The sequence below is a fragment of the Lactuca serriola genome, chromosome 7 (assembly GCF_051521515.1).
Source record: "Lactuca serriola cultivar US96UC23 chromosome 7, Lser_US96UC23_V15, whole genome shotgun sequence".
NCBI lineage: Eukaryota > Viridiplantae > Streptophyta > Magnoliopsida > Asterales > Asteraceae > Lactuca > Lactuca serriola.
This window is the reverse complement of record NC_136414.1, coordinates 138,849,627-138,859,837: the sequence shown is the minus strand read 5'-3', so window position 1 is coordinate 138,859,837 and position 10,211 is coordinate 138,849,627. Positions and strand designations below refer to the sequence as shown.

General features: G+C 38.9%; 1 protein-coding gene across 1 annotated transcript; it reads right to left on the bottom strand.

Moving 5' to 3' along the window:
• Positions 1-571: 571 nt before the first annotated feature.
• LOC145064394 (uncharacterized) lies at positions 572-1,376 on the bottom strand. Its single transcript, XM_079011857.1, has 2 exons — positions 812-1,376; positions 572-672 (listed from the first exon to the last, which is right to left on the bottom strand). The coding sequence occupies exons 1-2, from the start codon at positions 1,374-1,376 to the stop codon at positions 572-574; spliced, it is 666 nt and encodes a 221-aa protein (XP_078867983.1).
• Between the last annotated feature and the right edge of the window lie 8,835 nt (positions 1,377-10,211).

Here is a 10,211-nt window from a genome sequence, read left to right as displayed (position 1 = left end):
CATATATCATCCTGAGTCCTCTAAGTTGCCTACTCATACTAGAGCTTCCAACACCAGCTAAACAAGATAACAACCGCACTAAAGCACTTCCTAAGCTCTCCCAGGATCCCTACATCCCCTGCCATCAGTTGCTGAAGCACTCCTACTAATGTTAGCTAACCACTTCATGTATACAATTACATGCAACAAAACATAAATAATATTTCGACTAAAAGACTTAACCCTACAACAGTTAGACTTAAATGAGAGCTGCGTAATAGGACCAAATCCTTCACTCTAAGATTATTTAACATTCATAAAATGTACTTAACATATTCATTTGATAGTAAACTCACTTCAATATGAGTCCTACAAAGCACAAAGCAAGCAACATTCAAGTAGTGGAGTCGACTGGAACTAAAATACAATAAGATCAGGCAGATCCTTATATGAAATTCCCGACCGCTACGCCTAAGCATCTAGGATACACATTCATCTTGTATCTATTCTCTCAAGAGTGGCTAAGCATTCCTCACGATGGTCTGCTATGAACTGTACTCACTCGTGAAACTTCCACCAACCTTGCAACCACTCATTCATCAACACGCACTAACACGTCCTCCAATACACCTTTTGGATGTACCAAAGACCGGTCGGCAAGTTCGATGATCACACCGGTTTTACCTAATGTTCCTATACCAATTGATTTAAAGATAGAATATGTAGTACATTTATGAATGCACCTAGATCGAGCATGGCTCGAGGTACATAAAGATTCCCCAATTTTCATGGCACGGTAAAGACACCAGGATCATTTCACTTTGGGGGCAACCTCTTTTGAAAAACTGGGATACATTTTCCCCAACTTTTACAATATGTTTTCCTTTCAATTTCTTTTTAGATACACAAAGATCCTTAAGGAACCTTGCATATCTAGGTACCTGCTTGATGGCATCGAGGAGTGGGATGTTAATGTGAATTTTCTGGAACATTTGAATAATCTCACTCTCCTCCTGTTCTTTCTTTGTGCTCTTTAATCGTTTGGGGAATGGAGAAAGTCTGGCTTTAGGCTCATTCATGAAGGGATTCTTTTCGGTTATTTTATCTTCCTTATTTTCTTCTTTGGTTGCCTCTTCGACCACTAGTTCTTCTTCTTCTTGATCAACCGACACTTTTGGACCATCATAGCTCTTTCCACCTCTCAAAGTGATGGCACACACGTTGTGGCTTGGGTTCGTTTCAGTTTGGGCGGGCAACTTTCCTTGAGATTCCAATTTGCTTAAAGAAATAGCAAGCTGTGAAACTTGTTGCTCTAAGTTTTTTATGCTTGCCTTGGTTTCTTGTTGGATGCTTTGAGTGCTTGTGGCAAGGCTTTTGACAATATCTTCTAGTGACATGTTTGAAGAACCTGCTTGTGGAGGTGGTTGTTGTGGATGCCTTGGCTGGTAATTTTGAGGTTGGAAGGGTGGTCTTTGTTGATTTTGACGAAATGGTGGTCTTTGCTGGTATTGATGTGATTGATTTGACTGATAATTTCCTTGTTGATTTCCTCCCCAACCCTAATTATTTTTCCATATCTGATCACCTCGTGGTTTCTCATAACCTCTCTGATTTGACCCGTAATAGCCTCCCATGACTTTTGCTTCTTCATAATCTTCCTCTTGAAGTTGTGGGCACATATCGGTTGGATGCCCCACTTGAGTGCAAATACCACATGGGCGGGGTGTGGGCTGCACACCTTTATCTTTGGCCAGCGTCATTACTAGTTTTGCGAGCTCATACAATTGAGCTTCAATCCGAGGAGCTTGAAATTCCTTTACACCTCGGGGTGCATCCATGTACCAGTCTTCATCATGGCTTGAATGTTTGGAATCTTCAGCCATGTTCTTGATTAGATTGCGAATTTCGGTTGGAGTCTTATCGGGTAAAGATCCACCACTAGAAGCATTGAGAAGTCTTCTTTACATTGGGGTCATGCCTTCAATAAAGTATCGTAGGAGCTGATACTCGGTAATCCCGTGCTTTGGACAACGGACACATAGTTTCTTAAATCTTTCCCAATATGTGTGGAAAGCTTCTCTTTTGTGTTACTTAATTCCAATGATTTCCCTCCATAGGGGTGAAGCTTTCATTTCCAGAATGTACTTATCCAAGAACAACCTTGCAAGGTCTACCCAAGTAGTCACCATACCCGGTGGGAGGTCATAGAGTCAGTCTTTGGCTGCGTGTTGCACTACAAATGGGAATGCCCTAAGGTTGATCTGATCCTCCATGACATTGTGTGGTTTCATACCCACACGTACTACATGGAACTCGGTGATAAACTTGTGAGGATCTTCATTTTCCAGGCCCCTAAATGTTGGGAGTAAGTGAATGAGCCCGGATTTTAGTTCCAAGTTGGTGGCGGCTGGGTATGTGATGCAAAGAGGTTGTTGAGTAACCTCTTGTCTTGACCATTGACGGAGAGTTTGTTCGGGTGGTGGGTTTGGAGGACCTTGATTCCCTTTAGGGTTTTCTGCCATGGCTTGAGATGTGGGTGATGTTTCTGTAGGTGAAGTGTTTAGGATATTATGAACAAGTGAAGAGGGTGGAGTGGTATTTATGGGTGAGGATGGTTGTGGTGAGAGTGATGGGCTTTCTGTTTCTGAGGCTGATACACTTGAGATGGGTATGTCCTCCCAAATGTTGATGACTGGGGGAGGAGATGATGAAGAAGTACCGAAACTCAGTTGCCTCTTACGAAGCTTGGCTTGCTTCCTTAACTTCTTTGCAGTCCTTTCTATCTCCGAGTCAATTGGCAATGGTGTGCCTGTACAAAAAGATCTTGGCATAAACATTTAGTAGCACCGTGTCCCCGGCAACGGCGCCAATTTGTTAGGCATGTCAAACCCAACAAATAAAAGGGTACGATATACTCCAAAGGGTTCCCACTATATTACACTAAATGGTAGTACAAGGCAAGTAGGGTCGATCCACAGAGACACGAGATAATTAGTATATACCTCTTTGCGCAAGGTACTATGGTCACCAACAGTAAAGAGGGGGGTTTAGAATGCAATGACTAAACAAACAAATTAAAAACACACGTAATTGGCTAAATGAGTGAATTAAGTTCAGATTTTGTAAGGGCTCCAATTTCATGTATGAGAATCCAGCAATGTGAATCAAAGATAACAAGACCTTTGTTTCATTCTATCTAAGTTGGTACTTGAAAGTGTTAACAAGCTCTAACACTTTCCATTCACCATATTAATTAATCAAAACAAGCTCTTTGATTAATCCTAACCTTACTAATCTAATCTAAACAAGCTCTTAGAATTAGATTAAAACATTGCATTAGGCTTATTTTGAATGTTCCCAACAACACCCAATGCTCCTCACAAGCTCGGGAGCGTAAGAATGTGTGAAAAGATTTACACTAAATTCATTCATAAGAAATCAATTTAATGTTTGTTATTTAGTTCAATTCACAAAACAATTACGGATTTTGCAAAATGAAAACTTGAATGACCTAACCCTTGTTCAAATGGCCAATAAGAATCATTATTAGAATCAAACATTCAATTGAAGTAAAATCAGTTTCACTAGATAGAAATTAAACACAAACATCAGGTCATATGATTTGATTCACAACCAAAAAGTCAAAACATGAACTTGGAGAAGTTAGGGTTCTAGCCACACATGGCTAGAACAAGATTAACAAGTTTAAAAGATGAAATTAAGTGCTAAAGTGCTTACAAAGAAGAATTTAAAATGTTTCCAAATGATTAACGGACAAACCCTTGCTAAAACCTTCGAATTCTCCTCTCCAAAAGTGCTCTTCTATGCTCTGATATCCCTAAAAAGGACCCAATTCTCGACATAAGGAAAATAGGAGAAACCACCAAAAAGCAGTTTTTAAGTCGAACACGGCCCATGTCAATATGGAGTAAATCAACACGGGCCGTGTTGAGTGAAAACACACCCTTCAATCCTCGATTCTAACTCTAAAGTATGATGCTCAAAAATGTTCATTTGGACCAACACGCCCCGTGTCCAAATAGGCTAAATGAACATGGGTCGTGTTTAGTGAAGTCAAAGTGCCTGGAATGGTCAAACACGCCCCGTGTTGGATTTCTAGGCCAAACTCATCACGCCCCGTGTAGCCTTCTAGATACTCATCCAAACTTGATTTTCCTAGTTCTTCCAGTTTTTGCCCGATCATCCCGCAATCTTTACCAACGCCCCCCAGCACCTCCAAAAGCATGCTCCAACCTTCGGTTTACCTGAAAACGACATTAAAGAGTGCAAATAAGGTTGTTCCAGAAATTATCCTAAATATGATGAAATGCAATAAAAGCAAAGAACAATTATGCTAAAAACATACGTAAAAATGGATAAAGGTTATGCAAAAAGGTGCACAAAATGCACCTAACAAGGGAGCATTAGTCAGAGTTATTTCTGGTTGTCGACTTCGAGGACGAAATATGATTCAAGCGGGGGAGAATTATAGAGCCCGAGTCACCAGGTATTAATCAATCTATTACTCAATTTAGTTCAATTTAAAAGTGGTTAAGGGTTCATGAGTATGCTGCGTATACATTAGGTACGCAATGCGTACTCCTTGCATGCGCGTTATTGGGGTGATCCTAGCATACAATGGACATACCCATACGTATGCTGGGTGTACTCAAGCTAGGGGAAAACATTAATTTTTAGGGGTTGCACCCTATTTAAGATCCTTAAGTCCTTCAAGTGCATCACCATTTTAGCCTCCATTGACTTTTAGTGCTAATCTTGAGATCCTAGCCATCTTGAGTGCATTTTTGAGCTTACATAGAGTTATTGAGTGTTCTTTTGTGGTTTTGAAGAAGAAGGAACCTTGAGGAGAAGCAAAGGAGAGGAAGAAGCTTGTAGATCCAAAGTTTATGCATCATTTGTAGCTCATTGGAGGTATAAAGTCTAAAACCTGCTCATTCTAAGTTTGGATCTAGGTTTAGGGAATATTTTATCATTCTTTGGGTCCTATAACTTGGTATATTGGAGTATGGGCTACTCCAGGCCGTTTGAGTTGTCCTTTTGGACTCTTGGGAGTGCATGAAGTCATAAAAGTCATATCTTGAAGGCTAAGACTCAACCATGCATGAGTTGGTGACCACCTAAGAGAGTTTTAGTGCTTAATTAATGGTTTGAGTCCCAATAAGGTATGCAAGAGCATAAAGTTTTCAACTTTATGGCTTAAGACACTTTTTTGAGCATGGATCTAAGTTTTGAACATTAAAGCTTAATGTATTAAGACATGGGAGCAAATATAGGCTGACTAACTAGTACGTCGGGCGTGTACACCATGTATGTGCAGTCTGTGGGCTTATGAGATTTTTAGGCTTGAGTTTTGTTGGGCTTTTGATGCGTTTAGGTTTGTTCCTTAGGCCCCCCTGTTGTAGCAAGACATTTTTGTGCTTTAGGCCACTTTGGGTGCTCTTGGGCCATATTGGGCCTTAAGGGATTTGTAGTTGGGCTTGGAATGCCTTTTTGGACAAGTTGGATTTGGACCTTAGTGGGGCAAGCCCAATGAGGTAAGGGTTAAGTAACCTTTTCTACTCTTAACATAAGAATTAGGATTTGGACCTTCTGGTTAGAATATTGGCCTAATTTCTAATTAGGGTTTTATACTTGTGCCCTTAGGGAGAGATTTTGTGTGTCAGGTATTCAGTGTGATTTGATACCTTCAATCTGAGGTGAGTTTCCTCTACTGCATATGTGGGTCGAAGGCACTAATACCGACCCACCAGCTTATGTTGTAGTATGATGGTTGACTTCGTGACCATTGCCGGTTAATCCTGTGTTTTCTTGAGGACTTTATGATTCTTTGTTATGATATTATATGGTAGTGGTAGGGGTGAAATAGACCCGATATCTAGTTGAAATAGACCGAAGGCATCGTAAGCACCTAGATATGCTTGACAATATCTGGTTGAAATACACCGAAGGGGATTGCAAGCACCCAAATATGCTTGACTGTATCCGGTTAAATTAGGCCGAAGGGGATTCCAAGAACCTATATATGCATGGCTGTATGTTTTTATGGTGTGAGATTTTTGGAGGGGGGAGGGCACTTACCAAGCTTTGTGCTTATGATTTCAGTTTATGTTTCAGGTACTTCCAGTTCGAAGGGGAAGGGCCTGGCCTCATTGCACCGCATCACCCTTTGGTTTTCTTATTTTGAGATTTTTGGAATTGTACTTTGATAATTTGTTGCTATGATACACATTTGACTGTTTTTATATAAGTATCATATGTTTTGAATGAATTCTGTAAGTCCCCAATCTGCTTGTGTATCAATCAGATCCGTTTGATGGTGCGGAATCCCAATCAAACGGATGATGTCAGATCAAATAGAAGAGAAGGAGAAGAATAATATGATGAATCTTGTATGTATTGATATGAATGAAGATCCGGATACAAGATTCACACACACTAACACACACTCTCTTTTGTTTCTCTCTAGAACACCTTCAAATGCACACACTTAAGCCTCTCTATTCTATTCTCACGTTCATCAATCTACTACTCACCCCTTACACCTATATTTATACATGAGAAACATGGGCTTGGTGAACATGGGCCGTAAATGGGTTTACTGCCATAAACCTGTTTACGGCCGTAAACACAACCGCAACACTTATATGGCCATAAACACCAAGTTGTTTACGGTCCAAGACACAAAAATACATTTTCCTAGAAAAGTAAAGTATAAACCATATTTTTGACCCAACAATCTACCTCTTGGTTTATAACTTTCTTTTCTAAATTCACCCAACAAGCTCCCCCTAAAAAGTAGCTGGCTTTTATTGTTAATCTCCAGTTGAAGATTGGCTTTAGCGTTTATCTTCGATGACTTCATAGCTTCAAGATGAACTTGATGAATATTCAATAAATGACTTCATCTTGAGCAATTGGGCTTTTCTTCAGAATTTGGCATTAACGCACATTGGGTGATGAAAGACCCCAACTTTCGTATTTATGAAAGACCCAAACTTTCATACTATTCCAACATTATTCTTAAGTTACTTCCTCGAAACATGCTACATGCATATTTATAAAACAATATTTTATATAGATAAAGTGATTACAAAGGATTGGATACAAACCGACTAAGTTTTATTACATTTCATATCTACCCAGGAATCTACTATTCATACACATACATGAACATTAAAATACATAGAAATAGTATTAACTATTCTAAATCTTTCAGCAGTATAAAACTATATTGGATACTCATCACCTGCAATTGTTAAATATTGAGAGGGATAAGCGATAATGCTTAGTGAATTCAATAAATAGATACAATATAATCTTATGCCTTATATATATCAATATGACAGAAGCAAAAGGGAACAAGAACAACAATAGCATATGCGTATCATATGTCACGCTTTCAATATCAACTCAAGATTTGATTCAAAGATTTACGATCAATGAGACATAACAATTTCCATGCTTGATATGCATGAATAAAGCTTTTTGGCCCAAACGGCACAGAAGATATACAACTTCGGATTAACATTTTGGTAGATTTCAGGCTTAAAGCCCTGTCTAACCATTTGCCAATACCATAGAATAAAGTTCATTCTCTTACGGAGTCATGCTCTACATGGTCAGAGGTTACATACCAGTCCTATCTAACCTTCTGCCAATGCCATAGAATAGAAGTCATTCTCTTACGAGACATGTTCTACATGGCCAGAGGCTACATACCAGTACCACCGTGAATCTAAGTCCTTTTACTGATCACATGGTCAAAGGTATAACTTTGCTATTAAAAATAGCGAATAGAAATAACCCGGGAAAATAACCCGGAATAATAACACTGAAAAGCACATAGCACATATAACACATAACATACAATTGTTCCTATATATTGAACTCACCTTAAAATAATCAGGGGTTAAAATAGTAATTTGAGCAGCATATCGGCTCCAAATATGGCTTTATTTGTTGAAAACCGGGAGAATTAGCTAAAAACCGGACTCTAAAAAGGTAGAGCTTCAAAACCGAAAAGATAAATTTTTCGGGATTCTCGGGAGTCTCGGGGCGTGTTTCGGGCTTTAGAATCAGTACCGGGGCTTCGGGGGATGTCGGGATCGTAAAAATATTGAAAGAGGGGGTGAAAATGCCAAATTTCTAAAACTAGCCGAGAGGGCTCGCACCCCTTATATAGGGCTGAGCTTCGGATCCGAAGCGAAGGGAAGGAGACGGTGGCTGCGAGGTTCGGACCAGATGGCAGCTTCGCAGGGCTCCAGCAAGGCTCGGATGCGAGGAGTCATCAGCTTCAGGCGCGTCATCGGCTGGGTCTTCGGCTCGGACAGCAGGTGGCTCGCACGTGGGTCTCGCATACGAGGGTGATCAAGGGGGTGTCTCATGCGAAGGTGCTCCGGGCTTAGTGGTCCTCGGCTTGGTCCAATCAGAAGGCAACACGCAAGGCTGCGGTCTAATCAGAAGCGAACATCTGTCCGACACGTGGAAGCCTCGCATACGAGGGTGACGTGGCATTTCACTATTCATACGAATTTTCTCGAAAAATGTGCAAAAACTTCTAAAATCCATAACTTTCGCATACGAGCTCCGTTTTTGACGTTCTTTATATGCACGCGAAGCTAGAATTATGTTCTACAACTTTCGTTTAGACTTCGTCGGCTAATTTTTATTTTAATTTTAATATTATTATTTTTAACAGACCGGGACAGGAAAAATCCGTTAAAAATTCATAACTTCTTCATCCGACGTCCGTTTTCGTCAGACTTTTTACCGTTGCACTACTAATGACGAGACCTTCAATTCTCGTTTAGGTTGTGTCGGCTAAAAATCACTCGATTTAAAATTTGAGTTTTTAGCTGTCTACTGCTAAGCTGAAACTTCGAAAAATCATAACTTACTCATACGAAGTCAGATTCAAACGGTCTTTATATGAAAGTTGATTATTTTCACGAGTTCTACAACTTTCATTTACATTACTAAGGCTAAAAATTAGTTTATCGAAAACTAAATTTTTACGCGACAAGGTATTTTCCGGATTTATCACGGATCTTCGTTTGGTCATAACTTCTTCGTTATAACTCGGATTTCGATGAGGTTTTCGCCTAAATGTTTCTAACGAGATTATCTACAACTTTCAATAATAAAATTTTACTTATTTCAAATTTTATATTTTCGCTAAATTTTCATGATTTGGCTATTAATTGGAATCTCATAAGACTTCCAACATTTTATGAGTGATTCTAAACATAGTTTTACTTCATTTCTAGTAAAAACTAGCTGTTAGAACTCAACACTCAATTTTATTCACTTTTAATAATAACAATACACAATTTCAGAACGTGTATGTTACAGGTGAGGATCCTTGATGTAGACATTCTTGAAAATTGCTGCTTTCAGCTTGTGAATCTTTAGAGAGAACTTCAGAGAGAAATAATCTTTTGGATCACTTCAGCAGGTTCATAGATAGCAGCAGATTGATTGAGGAGGCTTCAATGCAATACATCACATAATCTTCAAGTGCAGCTTCACCTTGCTTCTGGGGTTGAATGATTGAATTTGAAAGAATAATCTTCATTTCTTGCTCCTTCGAATGAAAATTCTTTGATGATCACGGATGAAACTTTGGCTCAAAAATCTTCGATTCAGTCTCCATGAATCTTATCTATACCTGAAATCACTTTTCAAGACAAAACAAAACTAAAAGAAAACTTAAAACAGAAACAAAACAGAAATAACACTATTTTTGGATTTTTAATTTTTTGATTTTTGTTTGTTTTTTTTTGAAATTTTCTAATTTTTCTTTGATTTTTGAATTTTTATGATTTTTTTTTTTAATTCTCCCCCTAAATTTGTGCATAGAGGAAAGCTATGAACAAATTTAACAAAAACAAAAAATATATGGGATCAAAGTTGTGAGCTAGCCTGAACTTGTTTATCAGTACCTTCACCTTCATGAATCGATCAGGTCAATTGCTGGTATTGTGGTCCACTTAAACATGAAGGACATCGATAAAATTTTCTAAATAACCATTTAGCTGACAACGACCACGAGTATTGTTGCCCACTTAAATTAAGCAATGAGATCTACAGGCAACCTCTAAATGGTTCAATTTTAGTTGCACTAGAACGTGTTCCCCACTTCACGATATACCCTGGTTATCAAGAACTTCCAAAGAACTACTTACTTTAGGTGAGCAAACAATTATTAAGGA